At 46.6% G+C, this 21499-nt stretch overlaps 1 protein-coding gene across 1 annotated transcript in view; it reads left to right on the top strand.

Annotated features, from left to right (window-relative positions):
• Nucleotides 1–21499, top strand: part of LOC126106275 (uncharacterized) — a 201897-nt gene that overhangs the window by 147716 nt on the left and 32682 nt on the right. The window contains exon 4 of the mRNA XM_049912498.1: nt 2021–4213. Within this exon, the coding sequence (XP_049768455.1) occupies nt 2021–4213 (2193 nt within the window). The remainder of the gene's footprint in view (nt 1–2020; nt 4214–21499) is intronic.

The following is a 21499-nucleotide window of genomic DNA, read 5'->3' as shown; positions in this document are numbered from 1 at the left end:
TAATAGATGATAGCAACTTTGTCTACTTTCTAAAAGACAATTAAAATCGAAATTTGGGATCACATGTTGATAATCTCATTTCCATATATAGTGTAGGCAAACTAAAACTGGCCCAGAAAATATTTCATGCACTTTATACAGGATGTTACAAAAAGGTACGGCCAAACTTTCAGGAAACATGCCTCACACATAAATAAAGAAAAGATAATGTGGACATGTGTCCGGAAACAATTTCCATGTTAGAGCTCATTTTAGTTTTGTCAGTATGTACTGTACTTCCTCGATTCACCGCCAATTGGCCCAATTGAAGCAAGGTAACGTTGACTTCGGTTCTTGTGTTGACATGCGACTCACTGCTCTACAGTACTAGCATCAAGCACATCAGTACGTATCATCAACAGGTTAGTGTTCATCACGAACGTGGTTTTGCAGTCAGTGCAATGTTTACAAATGCGGAGTTGGCAGATGCCCATTTGATGTATGGATTAGCACGGGACAATAACTGTGGCGCGGTACGTTTGTATCGAGACAGATTTCCAGAACGAAGGTGTCCCGAGAGGAAGACGTTCGAAGCAATTGATCGGCGTCTTAGGGAGCACGGAACATTCCAGCCTATGACTCGTGACTGGGGAAGACCTAGAACGACGAGGACACCTGCAATGGACGAGGCAATTCTTCGTGCAGTTGACGATAACCCTAATGTCAGCGTCAGAGAAGTTGCTGCAGTACAAGGTAACCTTGACCACGTCACTTTATGGAGATTGCTACGGGAGAACCAATTGTTTCCGTACCATGTACAGCGTGTGCAGGCACTATCAGCAGCTGACTGGCCTCACGGGTACACTTCTGCGAATGGTTCATCCAACAATGTGTCAATCCTCATTTCAGTGCAAATGTTCTCTTTACGGATGAGGCTTCATTCCAACGTGATCAAATTGTAAATTTTCACAATCAACATTTGTGGGCTGACGAGAACCCGCACGCAATTGTGCAATCACGTCATCAGCACAGGTTTTCTGTGAACGTTAGGGTAGGCATTGTTGGTGATGTCTCGATTGGGCCCCACGTTCTTCCACCTACGTTCAATGGAGCATGTTATCATGATTTCATACGGGATAGTCTACCTGTGCTGCTAGAACATGTGCCTTTACAAGTACGACACAACATGTGGTTCATGCACGATGGAGCTCCTGAACATTTCAGTCGAAGTGTTCGTACACTTCTCAACAACAGATTCGGTGACCGATGGATTGGTAGAAGCGGACCAATTCCATGGCCTCCACGCTCTCCTGCCCTCAACCCTCTTGACTTTCATTTATAGGGGCATTTTAAAGCTCTTGCCTACGCAACCCCGGTACCAAATGTAGAGACTCTTCGTGCTCGTATTGTGGACGGCTGTGATACAATACGCCATTCTCCAGGGCTGCATCAGCGCATCAGGGATTCCATGCGACGGAGGGTAGATGCATCTATTCTCGCTAACGGAGGACATTTTGAACATTTCCTGTAACAAAGTGTTTGAAGTCACGCTGGTACGTTCTGTTGCTGTGTGTTTTCATTCCATGATTAATGTGATTTGAAGAGAAGTAATAAAATGAGCTCTAACATGGAAAGTAAGCGTTTCCAGACACATGTCCACATAACATATTTTCCTTCTTTGTATGTGAGGAATGTTTCCTGAAAGTTTGGCCGTACCTTTTTGTAACACCCTGTATAGATGACCCAACGTAAATAGTCTGACCCAGATACGAATGATGTGAGCTGAGTTGTGTATCTCAAGGTGCACGAAATATTTTATGTCCCACTTTTAGTTTGCCCATACGTTATATATAAAAATATTGGTACATAAGGAACATGAAATTGGAAGCAATTTTATTTTCACGTCAGAACCAGATTGTAATATTTACAAAGTTCGGTATCTTGATTTTATAGTTTCTGGAATAACCCAAATGCCGCATTAAAAAGAATTTAAGCTTTTGAAAATGTCTGAAATTAACTTATTAATTTTAATCATCCACAGGTACTTGTAGACGACGATAACCGTGATAACTCCGACATTTTCTTTGAGCTGATGAAACAGATGCACACTGACCGCCGCCTGGTGATTGTATCAATGACAGAAAATAGCTGCTTCATTGACACTTGCCAATCTTCTAACATCAGTGACGACAGCTGGAATGAGAAGTTGAATATCAAGGTCAGACTGAATGGGGACCACTACGAATGCCACCTGTGTGACCTTGTGGGAGATGCTGACACCCTCAAAGCAGTGGTGGATGGGAATCCGGCACTGTTGTTGGCCCTGGCACGGTTGTCTCGGCCTCTGCGGATGGGCCAGGAGTTGGAACCACTGCCATCGGATTATTCTCCAACGAAACTGGTGGAGCGGCGTCTTGTGGCGCCCGAGTTCTTCTCGTCTGTGGGGCAACAGGATGTGTGCATCACCGATAGTGCATCCTACAGACTCTTGTTGCACGAAATTGGTGGACATGCAGTGTTGAGTGTGGCAGATGTGGGCAGTGTGCTCACTTCATCAGAAACAGAGTGGCCCCTGTTTGTGTTAACTGACGACCTGAACGCATCTAGTATTCGAGAAATCTGTAGGAAACAGACGAACTGGAATATTTATGTGTTACAATTTGCCGATGATGGGTGGGAGATTCTTTACTTTCGAGGGAACCCCCGTAAGATTCGAGAGTATGTAAGAGAGAAGGAGAGAGAGCCGCTTGAAGTATTAGATGCCGCCAGGAATACAGTAATTGTGGAGGGGAGGCCTGGTGTGGGAAAGTCGACGATGCTGTCCCATGTGGGGAAGCAATTAAAAGATAGGGATTCTGCCTGCTGGTTATTGAGAGTTAATTTGTTGGACTTTTACACAGTTTTTGATCACTGTGACAGTGGTACGATAGCATCAGAAGACATCTTACAGCAATCTGTCTTCAATAAGGGCGATCAGGGCAGGCTGGAGTACGCACTGCTTCACCACAGCCTGCTGGAGTCACCGCGAGTCATCTGTCTCGTGGACGGCTTCGACGAGGTGTGCCCAGATTACGCCGACAAGTGCCTGGAGGTGTTGTCTCTGCTGACGCCACGTCGGGGCAAGCTCCTGGTGACGACGAGACCGGCGACAGTGACACACTTGGAGACGCGGATGAGTGTGCTGGCCCACACTTTGCGGCCTTTCAGTGATCCAGAGCTACAGGAGTTCTTTATTCTTCACAGTCGGAGGCGAAACCTCCCACCCATTAACGGTGTCAAAAAGGGCGTGAGGGATCTCCTGAGAATTCCACTCTTTGCCAGAATGTATGTGAATCTGTCAGGGGAAAGAGCAGCAATATACGATATTGTGACGCTGTACGAGGATTTCTTCCGAAATAAATTCAGGAGGCTTTACGAGGAGAAGTGGGGTGACAACTTGTCTGCTCCCGGCAAGAGGAAGGAGATCGAGGTGGCGAGGAAGAGGCACGAAGAGCAGCTGATGCTCCTTGCAGTGTCGGCTCTGGTGCACAGTGCAGACGAACCACTGGGTCCGTCATTCGACAGTGACATCTTCGTAAAAGCTGGAATCGTGTACGAGTTGACTGGCAGTAAACCCGTGTTCCTGCACAGGACGTTCGCCGAACACTTCCTCGCCAAGTGGTGCTTCGTCGGGTTCGGGGAGCCGAGCCGTGCGACCGTGTACCGAGAAGCGTACCGGGACGGGAGCCTCGAGTTCTTCCTGGAATCCTTCGACCGCAGGGCGGCGAGAGGGCGGCCGCTGCTGCTGGCCGTGCTGGACGGTGACGAGGCGGAGCTCGGGGCGCTGCTGGCGGCGGGCGCCGACAGACCCGGGGAGGCGGACGAGTGCGGCCGCGGCGCACTGCACCTGGCGGCGGCCCACGGGGCGGGGTCGTCGCTGCTGCTGCTGCGGCTGTGCAGGCGGCCGCGGGAGGGGGCCATGTCTGCGGAGGACGCCCTCCTGCGGTGGACGCCGCTGCGGTACGCCGCGGAGGGCCGCCGCTGGGCTGCGGTGAAGGCGCTGCTGGAGGCCGGCGACGACGTCAGCCACCTCGGCGACTTCCGGGCGGGCTCGCAGGACCCCGCGCTGCTGCGGTCGGTGTTCGACCGGGGCGGCTACCGAGCCCTGTTCCGGCACGTCCTCCGAGAGTCTCAGGGAGCCCCGGTAACTCGGTGGTGCACAGCTGGAGAAGGCCAGGTTTCTGCACAAATACAGGTAAATTAAAACAGCATTATAGTTACATTATAGTTGCAACATTAACATACATTACTGGCCATTAAAATTGCTACAGCAAGAAGTAATGCAGATGGTAAACGGGTATTCATTGGAGAAATATATTATACTAGAACTGACATGTGATTACATTTTGCCGACAGGAGTGGCCGTGCGGTTCTAGGCGCTACAGTCTGGAACCGAGCGACCGCTGCGGTCGCAGGTTCGAATCCTGCCTCGGGCATGGATGTGTGTGATGTCTTTAGGTTAGTTAGGTTTAATTAGTTCTAGGTGACTGATGACCTCAGAGGTTAAGTCGCATAGTACTCAGAGCCATTTTTGATTACATTTTCACGCAATTTGGGTGCATAGATCATGAGAAATCAGTACCCAGAACAACCACTTCTGGCCGTAATAACGGCCTTGATACGCCTGGGCATTGAGTCAAACAGAGCTTGGATGGCGTGTTCAGGTACAGCTACCCATGCAGCTTCAACACAATACCACGGTTCATCAAGAGTAGTGACTGGCATATTGTGACGAGCCAGTTGCTCGGCCACCATTGACCAGACGTTTTCAGTTGGCGACAGATCTGGAGAATGTGTTGGCCAGGGCAGCAGCGAACATTTTCTGTAGCCAGAAAGGCCCGTACAGGACCTGCTACTTGCGGTCGTGCATTATCCTGCTAAAATGTAGGGTTTCGCAGGGATCGAATGGAGGGTAGAGCCACGAGTCGTAACACATCTGAAATGTAACGTCCACTGTTCAAAGTGCCGTCAATGCGAACAAGAGGTGACCGAGACGTGTAACCAATGACACCCCCCACGATCACGCTGGGTGATACGCCAGTATGGCGATGACAAATACATGCTTCCAATGTCCGTTCACCGCGATGTCGCCAAACACGGATGCGACCATCATCATACCGTAAACAGAACCTGGATTCATCCGAAAAAATGACGTTTTGCCATTCGTGCACCCAGGTTCGTCGTTGAGTACACCACCGCAGGCGCTCCTGTCTGTGATGCAGCGTCAAGGGTAACCGCAGCCATGGTCTCCGAGTTGATAGTCCGTGCTGCTGCAAACGTCGTCGAAATGTTCGTGCAGATGGTTGTTGTGTTGGTCCCCATCTGTTGACACCGGGATCGAGACGTGACTGCACGATCCGTGACAGACATGCGGATAAGATGCCTGTCATCTCAACTGCTAGTGATCCGAGGCCATTGGGATCTAGCACTGCTTTCCGTATTACCCTCCTGAACCCACCGATTCCATATTCTGCTAACAGTCATTGGATCTCGAGCAACGCGAGCAGCAATGTCGCGATACGATAAACCGCAATCGCGATAGGCTACAATCCGACCTTTATCAAAGTCGGAAACGTGATGGTACGCATTTCTCCTGCTTACACGAGGTATCGCAACAACGTTTCACCAGGCAACGGCGGTCAACTGCTGTTTGTGTACGAGAAATCGGCTGGAAACGTTCCTCATGTCAGCACGTTGTTGGTGTCGCCACTGGTGCCTACCTTGTGTGAATGCTCTGAAAAGCTAATCTTTTGCATATCACAGTATTGTCTTCCTGTCGGTTAAATTTCCCGTCTGTAGCACGTCATCTTCGTGGTGTAGAAATTTTAATGGCCAGTAGTGTACTTTTAGGTGATATACGATTATTTTCTTTCCCTTAGGGAGTGGATAACCATTGTTCAAGCTTATCTTGATGGTACTGGGCCCTGCAGAAACTATTAAAATTTTGTTACAGGCCCAACAGTAACACTACAGAGAGTATGTGTAAGATGAGAGTAGTAATTGATGACTAACAGAATATTATTTTACGACACAATAACTGAAGTCAGTTTTGTTTATCTATTTATTTTAGAATTACATACGTTAGATGGCCAGCATCTCCTGTGACGCAGTGACAGAGTCAATGAGCGAAGCTATGCACTACTTTCAGCAGGTTTTCCTGTAGAATTGCCTAAACCTCTTCAAGGTTGCGTCCCCTCAGAATCTCTAATTTGGGGGCTTGCGCTGCAAACATTTGGCACTCGATGTGCCCCGCCAGAAAGAAATTGCAAGCGCCCAGATCGGGAGACCTGGCTGGCCGCGGTATATGTCCGAAGCGCGAGGCGCGAACGCCGTGCACACCGGTCCCATCACATCCCCCGCGGTCGTCGCAGTTCCCACGTCTCGCTAAACTTATATCAAATCAACGCCTGCCTCTGCATTTCAGCAGTCAAGAAAGTCGGCAGGAGGCATCTGCAACGTTCCGAATTGACTGTGAATAAAAAAAAAAAAAGAGTTTTTCGTGGAGTTCCTGTGGACCGACATTACTCCATTACCGCTCGGTGTGGTTGTTGATATGGCCTGTCATTTCAAAGTGTGTCTCATCCGACATAATCAGGTTGGGAAGAAAGTCCCTATTCTCGTCCGAGATCGGTACTGAATTACGCTCAAGCACCTTGCACCTTATGTTGCAATTCGGCAACGGTGGATGCAAGTTCTCAGTTCACCATGTCCAAATTTGCTGGCAAGCGCTGCTGTTCCACACTATGAAGAGAACACTGCGTCGCATTAGCCGTGTATCGATGTGCGTTCTCGTGCTGACGAAGCTCATCAGCTGCCTGTGGGAAGGCATCGGATAAGACTGACGTAGCAGCCCGCGCATTGTGGCGGGGACTCATCCTGCAGGAACACCAAGTGTGACTACGATATCTGTCTGATGCCATGAAGTCTGGGATGCGACATTTGTGTAGTGGGCGAATGCACTCCGCAATGGGCCGCTCAACATGTCAGAGGTCTATATGGTGTCACACCAGAACAAACTTTTAATATGTGAAGATGTAAGTTTGCGAGCCAAAACGCCGTGAGCCAGAAGTGTTTTCTATCAATCTATGGATGTGGGGACATCAGCATTTAGTCACACGTTTGCTCTGCAAATGCGTCACATACAGCACATTGGGTTGCTGCATAAGTTCGTAGCGTTTTTCCATAACTTCTATAAACATTAGAAGCATTACAAATACACATAACAGACACTTTATTCATCAGTAATATATTCTCCTTCGTTATTTACAGCAGTCTACCAATGCTGGAGTAACTTTTCGATTCCGCGACCGTAGAAATCATGTAGTTTTGAGCCGAAGAACTCGTCGAGCCATGTTCTGAGTGTATTTTCATCCGGAGAAGAAGTTCCTCAAAGGTTGTTCGATAGAGAGCGAAAAAACTGGAAATCTGAGAGGGTGAATAGCGTGGCTGCAACCTGACTCCTCTACAGTGTTTTTCGTGTCTGGAAAAATGTGGACGGTCGTTATCGTGGAATAGCATCGCTTCAGGCAGTCTTCCTGATCGTTGTTCTTGGAGTGTGTCTACAAGGCGTCTCAGCTGTTGACAAATTAATGTCAGCAGTGATGGTCACACCTGGAGGAAGCAATTCATAGTATACCACTGAGTCATTGTTCCACCGGATCCATAACATCATCTTTTGTGGATGAGCGCAGGCTTTCGTACGGGGAGTTGCCGCTTTGTTTCCACTCAGCCAGTTAATCTCTCCCTTGTGCTAGCATAAAGACATCACGTATCGTCACCACTAACGATTCGGGATAGGAATGGTCGGTGTTGTCACGAGCCAATAGGTGATCAGCAAGCAGAGATGCGCATATCGCCATCCGCTGATTTTTGTGATTCTGCCTTAGATCGTGCGGTACCCATATACCCAGTTTTTTAAAACTTCTCATTGCATTCAAACGTCGCACGATCGCGGAATGATCTCAGTTCGTCACATTTGCCTATTCTCGAGTACGCTGACGTGAATCATTATGGATCAATGTGTTTTAACAACCATCATCGCACTCCAAAGATCTTCCTGTAAGTGGAGAACAAGTAATACTAAAAGCATTCCTGTTGAAACGAGAAAACCATTTTCTTGCCGTGGTCTGCCCAGTGGCGTTGTCCTCATACATGGCGCAAATTTTTCTGTATTCCTCCGCTGCTGTCACCCCTCCATTAAATTCAAACTGTAAAATACGTCGCAAATATTCCCATTTCTACAACTGGCACTCCAGTTCTTAGCGTACACAGCTCCACTCGAATGACCAAATGACAATATGTAAACTTAAATAGCAATAGTCATCTACAAATAAAAAATGCCAATCAATAAATAAATTCATAGCAACCGGAATACCAATCTGCAAAAAAAAAAAAAAAACGCCACGATCTTATGCACCAACCTAATACATCTACATCTACATACATAATACACACACAACCAGGTAGCGAGTAGCGGAGGGTGCCTTGTACCACTACATGTCAGTTCCTTTCCTGTCACAATCGCCAATAAAACGAGGGAAAAACGAGTGTCTACATGCCTCCTTACGAGCCCCTAATCTCTTTTATCTCCTCTTCGTGGTCCTTACGCCATGCGGAACATACACTCCTGGAAATTGAAATAAGAACACCGTGAATTCATTGTACCAGGAAGGGGAAACTTTATTGACACATTCCTGGGGTCAGATACATCACATGATCACACTGACAGAACCACAGGCACATAGACACAGGCAACAGAGCATGCACAATGTCGGCACCAGTACAGTGTATATCCACCTTTCGCAGCAATGCAGGCTGCTATTCTCCCACGGAGACGATCGTAGAGATGCTGGATGTAGTCCTGTGGAACGGCTTGCCATGCCATTTCCACCTGGCGCCTCAGTTGGACCAGCGTTCGTGCTGGACGTGCAGACCGTGTGAGACGACGCTTCATCCAGTCCCAAACATGCTCAATGGGGGACAGATCCGGAGATCTTGCTGGCCAGGCTAGTTGACTTACACCTTCTAGAGCACGTTGGGTGGCACGGGATACATGCGGATGTGCATTGTCCTGTTGGAACAGCAAGTTCCGTTGCCGGTCTAGGAATGGTAGTACGATGAGTTCGAGGACGGTTTGGATATACCGTGCACTATTGAGTGTCCCCTCGACGATCACCAGTGGTGTACGGCCAGTGTAGGAGATCGCTCCCCACACCATGATGCCGGGTGTTGGCCCTGTGTGCCTCGGTCGTATGCAGTCCTGATTGTGGCGCTCACCTGCACGGCGCCAAACACGCATACGACCATCACTGGCACCAAGGCAGAAGCGACTCTCGTCGCTGAAGACGACACGTCTCCATTCGTCCCTCCATTCACGCCTGTCGCGACACCACTGGAGGCGGGCTGCACGATGTTGGGGCGAGAGCGGAAGACGGCCTAACGGTGTGCGGGACCGTAACCCAGCTTCATGGAGACGGTTGCGAATGGTCCTCGCCGATACCCCAGGAGCAACAGTGTCCCTAATTTGCTGGGAAGTGGCGGTGGGGTCCCCTACGGCACTGCGTAGGATCCTACGGTCTTGGCGTGCATCCGTGCGTCGCTGCGGTCTGGTCCCAGGTCGACGGGCACGTGCACCTTCCGCCGACCACTGGCGACAACATCGATGTACTGTGGAGACCTCACGCCCCACGTGTTGAGCAATTCGGCGGTACGTCCACCCGGCCTCCCGCATGCCCACTATACGCCCTCACTCAAAGTCCGTCAACTGCACATACGGTTCACGTCCACGCTGTCGCGGCATGCTACCAGTGTTAAAGACTGCGATGGAGCTCCGTATGCCACGGCAAACTGGCTGACACTGACGGCGGCGGTGCACAAATGCTGCGCAGCTAGCGCCATTCGACGGCCAACACCGCGGTTCCTGGTGTGTCCGCTGTGCCGTGCGTGTGATCGTTGCTTGTACAGCCCTCTCGCAGTGTCCGGAGCAAGTATGGTGGGTCTGACCGACACCCCCGGGATAACAAGGCCGCCCAGCAGTGTTAGTGACGTCACACTAAGCGGCCCATAGCTGACGCAGCAGTCCACGGACACCTCCGTACAGACGCGCCTGATGCTAGCGATCTTCTGTCCGCCATACAGATGGAGCGAACTACAATTCGAACCAAAGACCAAATTATATATATTCTTGTAAACAGCATAAAGGTTCATAACGAAATACCGATTACATATACGGGCAGGAATAGGTTCTAGAACTCCTCTGAAAAGTGTTTATCTTCAGTACCAGAATGAACATCAAATTGTCAGGTTTTCTAAATAGAAAAGCACTTTGTTAGTAACAGACAGCAACAATGAGACTTGCAGTTGGTGATTTCTACGTGGAAAAGGAAATAAGCTGTAGAGAGATTGAAAATGGTAAGTAAAGAGAGCCTCAGTCTTTTGGTCACATTCTTACACGTAATGCACTTGGTTGTTTTTCATTTCCTTACCTTTCATAACATTTTTAATATTGTTCCAAGAAGTGTATCTTCAATAGCAGAGTGAACTTCAAATTGTCAGGCTTTTCTTAAAGGAAAGAGCAGTCCCTTAGTATCACAGTGCAAAACAGAATCTTGTGTTCAGTGGTGTCTATGTTAAAAGGAGAATATTTGATATCTATCTTTTGTTTCCATTCTTTATTACTGGGGATACACTTGTAAAAATTCTTGAAAAGAGCTGTCACCATGAACATATGAGTAAATTCACAGTAGTCATGTGTTTTATGAGATAAAGCGAACCCTTGTTACCTTATTGTAAACGAAGGTTGTGAGGGTTTTGCTATGTATGACAGTGTTTAAGATAATTCACTTTCAGTGTAATAGCTTGAAAATGTTAAGTCCTGCTGTCAGTTGGCATTGGTCACCACCTGTATGCGAGTTTTAAAGCTAAATAGTGTTCTGACAATTGTAAAATAGTGGCAAAGTGGCTCAATCGATTAAACTTATTCCTGCCCGTATATGTAATCGGTATTTTGTTATGAACCTTTATGCTGTTTACAAGAATATATATAATTTGGTCCTTGGTTCGAATTATAGTTCGCTCCTTTCTGTATGACGGACAGAAGATCGTTAGCATCAGGCGCGTCTGTACGGCGGTGTCCGTGGACTGCTGCGTCGGCTATGGGCCGCTTAGTGTGACGTCACTAACACTGCTGGGCGGCCTTGTTATCCCGGGGGTGTCGGTCTGACACACCGGTGTCAATGTGTTCTTTTTTCCATTTCCAGGAGTGTAGGTTGGTGGCAGTAGAACTGCTCTGCAGTCAGCCTTAGATGCCGATTCTCTGAATTTTCGCAGCAGCGCTCCTCGCACAGAACATCACCCACCATTCCCATTTGAGTTTCCGACGCATCTTTGTAATACTTTCGCGCTGTTAGAACCTTGCGGTAAGAAATCCAGCAGCCCGCCTGTGAATTGCTCCGATGTCTTCCTTATGTGCACATTCCAAACACTGGAACAGTAATCTACTCAAACGTGGGTCGCACCACTATCCTGTATTGGGTCTCATTTACAGGTGAACCACACTTCCCTAAAATTTTCCCAATAAACCGAAGTCGACCATTCACCTTCCCTACTACAATCATTGCGTTCTCATTTCACTTCACGTTGTTGTGCAGCGTTATACATGTGCCAAGCACCGCACTGCTGCTGCTGCGCTGGAACACTGTGGATTTGTTTTGCTTCTCAAGTGGCTCAGCTTTCATTTTTCTACACTCAGAGCTAGCTGCCGTTCATCACACTACCTACAGATTTTTTCCGAGTCACCTTATATGCTCCTACAGTCATTCAGCGACGACGTGTTAGAGCATCATCAGCAAACAGATCATTTACACTATGTGATGAAAAGTATCTGGTCGTCCCCAAAAAACATACGTCTTCCATATTAGGTGCATTGTGCTGCCACCTCCTGCAAGATACTCTATACTATATATTAAACATCGTGAGAGAGCAGAATGGGACGCTCCACGGAACTCACGGACTTTGAACGTGGTCAGGTGATTGGTTGCCACTTGTGTCATACGTCTGTACGCTAGATTTACACACTCCTAAATATCCCTAGGTCCACTGTTTCCGATGTGATAGTGAAGTGGAAACGTGAAGGGACACAGGCCGACCTCATCTGTTGACTGACAGAGACCGCCGACAGCTGAAGAGGATCGTAATGTGCAATAGGCAGACATCTATCCAGACCATCACACAGGAATTCCAAAATGCATCTGGGTCCACTGCAAGTACTATGACAGTTAGGAGGGAGGTGAGAAACCTTTCACGGCCATCGGCTGCTCGTAAGCCACACATGTGTCAAACGAAGCCTTGATTGGTTTAAGGAGCGTAAATATTGGACGATTGAACAGTGGAAAACGTTGTGTGGAGTGACGAATCACAGTACACAATGTGGCGATCAGATGGCAGGGTGTCGGTATGGCGAATGCTCAGTGAACGTCATCCTCCAGCGTGTGTAGTGCCAAAAGTCAAATTCGGTGACGGGGTCCGCCGCTCGTGGTCTCGCGGTAGCGTTCTCGCTTCCCGAGCACGGGGTCCCGGGTTCGATTCCCGGCGGGGTCAGGGATTTTCACCTGCCTCGAGATGACTGGGTGTTTGTGTTGTCCTCATCATTTCATCATCATCCAGGAAAGTGGCGAAATTGGACTGAGCAACGATTGGGTAATTGTACGGGCGCTGATAACCACGCAGTTGAGCGCCCCACAAACCAAACATCATCATCATCATCATCATCATCGGAGACGGTGGTGTTATGGTGTGGTCATCTTTTTCATGGGCTTGCACCCCTTTCTTGTTTTGCCTGATACTATCACAGCACAGACCTACATTGATATTTTAAGCACCTTCTTGCTTCCCACTGCTGAAGAGCCATTCGGGGGTGGCGATTGCATCTTTCAACAGGATCGACCTGTTCATAATGCACGGCCTGTGGAGGTGTGGTTATACGATAATAACATCCCTGTAATGGACTGGCCTGAACGGAGTCCTGACCTGAATCCTACAGAACACATTTGGGATGTTTCGGTACGCCGACTTCGTGCCAGGACTCACCGACCGACATCGATACCTCTCCTCAGTGCAGCACTCCGTGAAGAAGAGGCTATCATTTCCCAAGAAACCTTGCAGCATCTGATTGATCGCATTGCTGCGAGACTGGAAGCTGTCATCGAGGCTAAGGGTGGGCCAACATCACCGGTGGACGGCGCCGAAAATAACAACAGTCCTATTACACTTCCCTGGGGTACTCCTGGCGACAGCCTGCCGGAGTGGCCGAGCGGTTAAAGGCGCTACAGTCTGGAACCGCACGACTGCTACGGTCACAGGTTCGAATCCTGCCTCGGACATGGATGTGTGTGATGTCCTTAGGTTAGTTCGGTTTAAGTAGTTCTAAGTTCTAGGAGACTTATGACCACAGCAGTTGAGTCCCATAGTGCTCAGAGCCACTCCTGGCGACGCCCCTGTCTCGGATGAACATTCGCCGTCGGGGACAATACGCTGGGTTCTATTACTTACGAAGTCTTCGAGCTACTCACAAATCTGGGAACCTATTCCGCAGGCCCGTAGCTTCGTTAACAGGCGGCAGCGCGCCACCGTGTCAAATGCTTGACGGAAACCTACGAGTAAGGAGTCCGCCTGTTGCCCTACATCCACGGTTAACAGGATATGTGACTAAAGGGCAAGCTGAGTTTTGGACGAGCGATACTTTCTAAAACCGTGCTAGTTTGTGGACAGAAGGATTTTACTCTCGAGAAAATTTATTATATTCGAACTCAGAATATGTTCAAGGATTCTGCAGCAAACCGATGTTAAAGATATTGATCTGTAATTTAGCGGGTCTGTTCTAACGTTTTATGTACAAGAGTCACGTGCGCTTTTTTCCAATCGCTTGGGACTTGGAGCTGGGCGAGGGACTCGCAATAAATGCAAGGTTCTGTGAGCACCTGGCGACCTATTTGCTTTCAACTCTTTCAGTTATTTCTCTGCACAAGAGATGCTGATTTCTATGTCGTCCACACGGGATCTGTGCGATCATCAAACGACGGTATGTTTGCGTGATTGTCCTACACAAACGATTTCTTAAATCCGAAATTTAAAACTTAAGCTTTACTTTTGCTATCTTCTACTGCCCAACCAAACTGGTCAACGAGTGACTGGGTAGAAGCCGTAGACCAACTTAAGGATTTTATGTAGGACCAGAATTTTCTCCAGATCTCGGGATGATCTTTCGCTAAGGCGTGTCGGTGGTAGTTGTAAATTTCGCTCATCGATATTTCTATAGACGAACGAATCTCTATTAACTTTTGCCTGTCGTCATCTTGGCGCTCTCTTTTGAACCGAGAGTGCAACAGACTTTGCTTCCTCATCATTTTTCATATTTCGTTATTAAACTACGGTGGGTATTTTCTGTCCTTAATCCACTTACTCGGTACATAGGGCTCCAGAGCACGTCCATCGCACTGGAACTGAATGACGTTAGTTAATTGTCTAAGTGGTATGCTAAGAACTATCTACCTACCCTTCCTAGCAAAAATATTCTCCTAGCCTTCTTGATGAATTTACTAACCTTAGTAACAGAAATCACTATGATGACATCACGGTCAATTATCCGTGTGTCTGTAGTGATGCTGTCGATTAGATCAAGCCTGTTTGCAGGTGCAACGTCTGCAAGGTTTCCACTGGATGTGAGGTGTTGAAATAGTTGCTCAAGAAAGTTTTCGGAAAACGTGTTCAAAAGGCTATCGCTAACTGTCTGTTTGTATCCCTGGAATGAATCCATAGACATTCCAGTCTACACTCGGTAACTCAAAGTCGCCTTCGGCCTAATACTGGACGATCTGGTTATTTCCGTGTTACTGCTCGGACGCTTTCTGTCAATGGCTTTAAAAGCGTCGCAGTGCAATCGGGTGGCTGGTAAAACGTACAAAAAGCAACCTGATTTCACCTAGACATATGCGACCTGGTAGCTTCACTGTCACAAATTCTACCTCAGTAGAGACAGTAATTTTGTCAACTGCAGTGACCACATCCCCTCCTAGGTGTCTAATCCGTATAAAGATTGCATGTAGTCGAGTCAACGAAGGAAAATTAGGTGAAAAAACATGTAGCCGCAAATCGTTGTACAGGGGAAGGAGGAAGTGTCAGGAACAACCGCGTTTAAAGGTAACTTTCTTACATCCTTATTGAATATCTCGGAAACAGCGGATTCTAGAGAAAATAGTTCCTTGTTCAAAATTAAACTACATTAAATTTCCTGCAAAAATATCTTCTTTATTTTTTCTGTACAACTTATTGTTTGCAAGTGATTGCAAAATCGCATATTATTAAGAATTGTGTTTCAGTGGTGTGAAATTATTGTTATCTGTTAAATGAAGTAGGTTAACAACAAATGTTAAATGTGTGTAACACGTCTGACCGCAGTAGATCAGTGTTAAGGAATAAATTGCTTTCCGGGGGTGTAACAGGTCGGGGGGGGGGGGGTGTAGAAGTGGGAGAGAAGGCAGATTGAGATCCGGAGGAGGGATCATGGTCTCGTACCCCCCTCCAGAGTCAGCAGGGGGCGGGTGACTCACCCACAGCGTCGCGAGAAGCGGCTGTAGGGCGTCTGTCACGCTGGCCCTCCCTCCCTCCCGCCCACCCTCCGCAGCGCGCCACGCCACTGGAGAGCGACACGGTGACCAGATATCCCCTGTGAACCGTCAATTAGGGCGATTCACAAACAACAACTTAAGTACACGTATTATTCCAAAAACGTTATCGTGGAAGTAGAGGCCAGCAGGTGCTGGTGAAAAAACACACATTCATAAGGTTATCGTTTATTTTAAAACGCTTTCTCAGAAATAAATTTTTAAGTCTGGCATTTCTTTAAAAAAAAATAATTTCATAACCATTTCAAATAGCTTGACAATTTTCATTATGAAAACGAGATTACCACATATGACATTAACAACTTGCCAATAATAAGATTTTAACTTTACAAATGTCTGCTTGTGTCTGTGTATGTGTGGATGGATATGTGTGTGTGTGCGAGTGTAAACCTGTCCTTTTTTCCCCCTAAGGTAAGTCTTTCCGCTCCCGGGATTGGAATGACTCCTTACCCTCTCCCTTAAAACCCAATCCTTTTGTCTTTCCTTCTCCTTCCCTCTTTCCTGACGAGGCAACCGTTGGTTGCGAAAGCTAGAGTTTTGTGTGCATGTTTGTGTTTATTTGTGTGTCTATCGACCTGCCAGCGCTTTTGTTGGGTAAGTCTCATCATCTTTCTTTTTAATATATATATATATATATATATATATATATATATATATATATATATATATATATATACAGGGTGTCCCAGCTATCTTGTCCACCCAAAATATCTCTGGAACAATAACAGCTATTGGAAAACGACTTTCACCGGTATCAATGTAGGGCTGGGGCCCATGAATGTACATATTTGGAAACATTCTAAAACGAAAGCATATGTGTTTTTTAACACAAACTTATGTTTCTTTAAATGGACCTCCTATATTTTTTCTTCAGCAATCCATGGCATGACAAAGCACATACAGAATGGCGTTGATTGCGTCGCAATATTCCCATTACGTTCCGAGATATTGAGACGCGAAGTTGACGCTTGAAACCCCCGCCATGCGCTGCTAGCGCACGTCCTGAGGCTCAGGCGTGAACCCCATGCTGCCCGTAATCGCGATGTCATTGACATGCGTAAACACAGCTCCATACTTATCAAGAGGTCCGAAACGAATAATACGGTCTGCTGCCATCAACTCTCATAAGCACATAATGGTTTCCCTCTTGCACGTTTTACGCATCTACGTACACAATATGAACCAGTACCGATCAGTGTACACCCGTCAGGTTGTCTTATTTATCCTGCGCGCCCAAAATAAGGTTTATCTAATGCGTTATATGACCCATTGTGCCTGTCGCGCAGGGCCTAGTCAGGTGTCCAACGTAGTTGCCACTACTGCCACAGTTACCACTTCGCCTTGTTTATGATTTGCGACCCATGCAATCTCCTGTACTCCACCACCCTCCGAGCATCCCATTTGTTGTTGCTTTGGCGTGCAGTACACCGCTTGCCAGTGTAGTCGTGCATCAGAGTAATCTAGTGACGGCACGGAGGTAGTACACATTGTGAATAAACGTTGTGTTGTGGAACTTATACTGTACAGTATAATGTACACACATGAAGATGTGGTAGAAATGCTGCTGATCTATGGAGAATGTACGTTGACGGGAAATACGTTATGAGATTGCTTGTTTGTTGATAGTACTGTTAGCGAACATTATGATTATTAAGTTAATATGCCTGTTTTCAACCCTACTCTACGTACCCTACAGAAGACGATTCCCTGACAAGCCATCGCCTTCGCGCCGGATGTTTGGTCATCTCACATCTCGTCTACGTGAAACGGGAAGCTTAAATCCAAGACCTCGACATCGTCCTAGAACACGCACAGATGAACGTGCTGAAGTTGCTGTGCTCGCTACCATAGCTGTGAATCCTCAAATCAGCACACGTCAAATTGAACGTGAAGTTGGTGTGTCGAAATCAAGTGCACAGCGTATTCTTAAACGTCATAAATTTCATCCTTACCATGCTCATTTACACCAGGATCTTCATGGAAATGACTTCTGCAATAGGGTAACATTTTGTCGGTGGACTCAGCAAAAACTTCTGACTAATCCAAAGGTTTTTTTGCAGATGTTCTCTTTACCGACGAGGCATCATTCTCCTACAAAGGAATTGTCAATATGAGGAATATGCATTATTGGTCCGCAGACAATCCAAAATGGCTCCGTCAGGTAGAGCATCAACGTCCGTGGAAAGTTAATGTTTGGTGTGGGATTATTGGAGATACCATTATCGGACCTTTCTTTATAAATTGCATCCAAAATGGCAGACAATACTCCAGATTTATACGACACAATCTTCCTGTTCTCTTGGACACCGTACCTCTGAACCGGAGAATTGTCATGTGGTATCAGCATGACGGATGCCCTGCACATAACGCCTTACGAGCACGACGACTTCTGAACCGTAAGTTCCCTGGTAGGTGGATTGGACAAGGTGGCCCAGTTAGGTGGCCTGCCCGATCTCCGGACCTTACACCGCTGGATTATTTTCTTTGGGGAGCAGTGAAGGATGCTGTTTACCAACATGAACCAACAACACCAGAGGACATGAAGCAACGCATTATTGATGCTTGTACAGCCATCAAAGAGGAAACAGTAGCACGAAGTAGGGCATCCTTCATCCGCACAGTGACCCTATGTATGGAAGCCAATGGGCATCACTTTGAGCATGAGATGTGAACGCTTTGTTTAGTATGTAGTGCTGGTATCACAGTGGAAGTTTCTAAAAAGGGCCATTTTACCCAGTGATGTTAAGAAACATTTGTTTGCAACAATTTGTCATTTAACGCATTAGATAAACATAAGATTGATAATTATGTGATAATAAAAGTAATTGGTTAAACATGTTTACATTCATCTTCTATGTCCTCCCTGAACTTCCCAAATCAAAACATTTTTACCTAAACAACGGTAAAACGTTTAGTCCACTTGCTCGTTTCACTAAAACCATCAACATGAATTTTACTATTACGAGTGAATGATTAACTGTCACTTGCGCTAGATCTACAGTAAAGTAAAGTTTTAACGTTGAACGGCATTACCTTTTTAGTAACAGATTAACGATAAGCGAAGTTAACTTTGTGACTAACGTTGCGGTACACAGGTATGTTACAGAACCGCATCACCCCTAGCCTATGGGATAAATACCTGCTGGAATGTACGACGTTAATGCAGGATGGCAGCAGACCGTATTATTCGTTTCGGACCTCTTGATAAGTATGGAAGTGTGATTAAACATGTCAATCACATCACGATTACGGGCAGCAAGGGGTTCACGCCTGAGCCTCAGGACGTGCGCTAGCAGCGCATGTCGGGTGTTTCAAGCGTCAATTTCGCGTCTTAATATCTCGGGATGTAATGGGAATATTGCGATGCAATCAACGCCATTGTGTATGTGCTTTGTCATGCTACGAATTGCTGAAGAAAAAATATAGGAGGTCCATTTCAAAAATCATAAGTTTGTGTTAAAAAAAACATATGCTTTCGTTTTAGAATGTGTACAAATATGTACATTCATGGGCCCCAGCCCTACATTGATACCGGTGAAAGTCGTTTTCCAATAGCTGTTATTGTTCCAGATATATTTTGGGGGGACAAGATAGCTGGGACACCCTATATATATATATATATATATATATATATATATATATATATATATATATATATATATATGAGGATAATGGAATGTAGTCGAATTATGTCGGGTGATGTTGAGGGTATTAGATTAGGAAATGAGACACTTAAAGTAGTAAAGGAGTTTTGCTATTTGGGGAGCAAAATAACTGATGATGGTCGAAGTAGAGAGGATATAAAATGTAGACTGGCAATGGCAAGGAAAGCATTTCTGAAGAAGAGAAATTTGTTAACATCAAGTATAGATTTAAGTGTCAGGAAGTCATTTCTGAAAGTATTTGTATGGAGTGTAACCATGTATGGAAGTGAAACATGGACGGTAAATAGTTTGGACAAGAAGAGAATAGAAGCTTTCGAAATGTGGTGCTACAGAAGAATGCTGAAGATTAGATGGGTAGATCACATAACTAATGAGGAAGTATTGAATAGGATTAGGGAGAAGAGAAGTTTGTGACACAACTTGACCAGAAGAAGGGATCGGTTGGTAGGACATGTTCTGAGGCATCAAGGGATCACCAATTTAGTATTGGAGGGCAGCTTGGAGGGTAAAAATCGTAGGGGGAGACCAAGAGATGAATACACTAAGCAGATTCAGAAGGATGTAGGTTGCAGTAGGTACTGGGAGATGAAGAAGCTTGCACAGGATAGAGTAGCATGGAGAGCTGCATCAAACCAGTCTCAGGACTGAAGACCACAACAACAACAACATATATATATGACAACAGTTAAAGAACTCTTTTAAAAGTAGATCTATGTAAAGGATATTGCAAGGTTTGACATTAACAATAAGAAGATTTTAAACTTGTTATATCAGTAAGGGAACAATTCCAAAAAACTTTAAGTAGCTAGCTCGTACTAAGCAAAAATAGTTGTCTCTCGCCAGTTACATAACTTATATTTGTTACAAGATAAATGTGAATAAGCCAGCAAACAAGCCTTCACATTAAAGGCAGAATCCAAAAAAAAGAGAAAAAAATTCCTTCCCTCGGTGAGGGAGTGACATGTGTAAAGGGGCCCAAATCACAATAGGCGGAATAGTCATTGGTGGTCTACAGGGCCATAGCAGATCAGCCCCCAAAACTTGCATTACAAGCCGCCACCACCCCGAGTTACTCAAAACCAGAAGATGTGGCAAGGGCGGTGTCTGCACAGACTCCGAACCATAGAGACCCGCGATACCAACCTTAAACCACCCACTCGAGGTGTGAATGAAAACGGCCCCACCAAGAAGCAGCACTTACCATATTCCCACTGACAGGCAAACGAAAACTGTGGTGGGATGACACCAACAAAATCACTGGTGAAGAAACTCATACACTTCAACTTGAAAACCTTCTTCTATATAAACAGTACTCAACTTCTCACACTCCACCACAGCGCCGGTAACATGTCGCACTTCCAAACGCTCGTCAGAGCCAACCGCTGCCAGTGGTTTCAACGGCCGATAAGAAGACGTACGGTCCCACGCGCTGGTCTCCTGCACCACCGCTTCTAAGCTTCAGACTCAGCCCCTGACAGCCGAGAGGTCGGGCAAAGCACGTGGCGAGCAGCTGGCGACCCCCAACAGCAGGGCCCCGCTCGCGCCACCACCTCTCTCGGTCACCGCCCAGTACGTACTCCTCGATCGTCACGCGACCCTACACTTGCTCCACCTCCCGCCAGACGGCGGTAGCGATCCAAACAGCGCGCCAAACCGAAAGCGCCACCGCAAACACTAGACGCGAAGTGAAAGCACTCCGCCTGGCGCGCTTTTCTAAGAGCCGGTCGCAATTACGGCTCACCCGGAGGTGTCTATTTCCCACAGGGTGCATTAACACTGTATGGAATACGGATATGTGGTGCGAACAATACCAACACGAGAAGCGCATGTCTGAAACGTCCCCTTAGAAAAATTATAAATGACTGTGCTTAAACCGACACACAATATTTTTAGCGCAACGCAATCTGACTTTCAATAATCTCGACAAAAGAATGGCCCTGACTAACAATAATCTATAACTTTCATGAATCACTTACCTCACAAAAGTCTTCGTTACTCGAACTACTGCAATACAGCGAGCGCCACTACTGCCAACTAAATAAAAGATTCTAACTAGTGAAGGCACTAATTACTGATAGGCATAGTTAGCAAATGAAAGGTTTTGATAGAGAACAAACAATGTATTTACCTTAATAG

Source organism: Schistocerca cancellata, chromosome 10 (genome assembly GCF_023864275.1).
Source record: "Schistocerca cancellata isolate TAMUIC-IGC-003103 chromosome 10, iqSchCanc2.1, whole genome shotgun sequence".
In the NCBI taxonomy this organism is placed as follows: domain Eukaryota; kingdom Metazoa; phylum Arthropoda; class Insecta; order Orthoptera; family Acrididae; genus Schistocerca; species Schistocerca cancellata.
The sequence above is the reverse complement of the archived record's forward strand: the minus strand, read 5'-3'. Positions and strand labels throughout refer to the sequence as shown.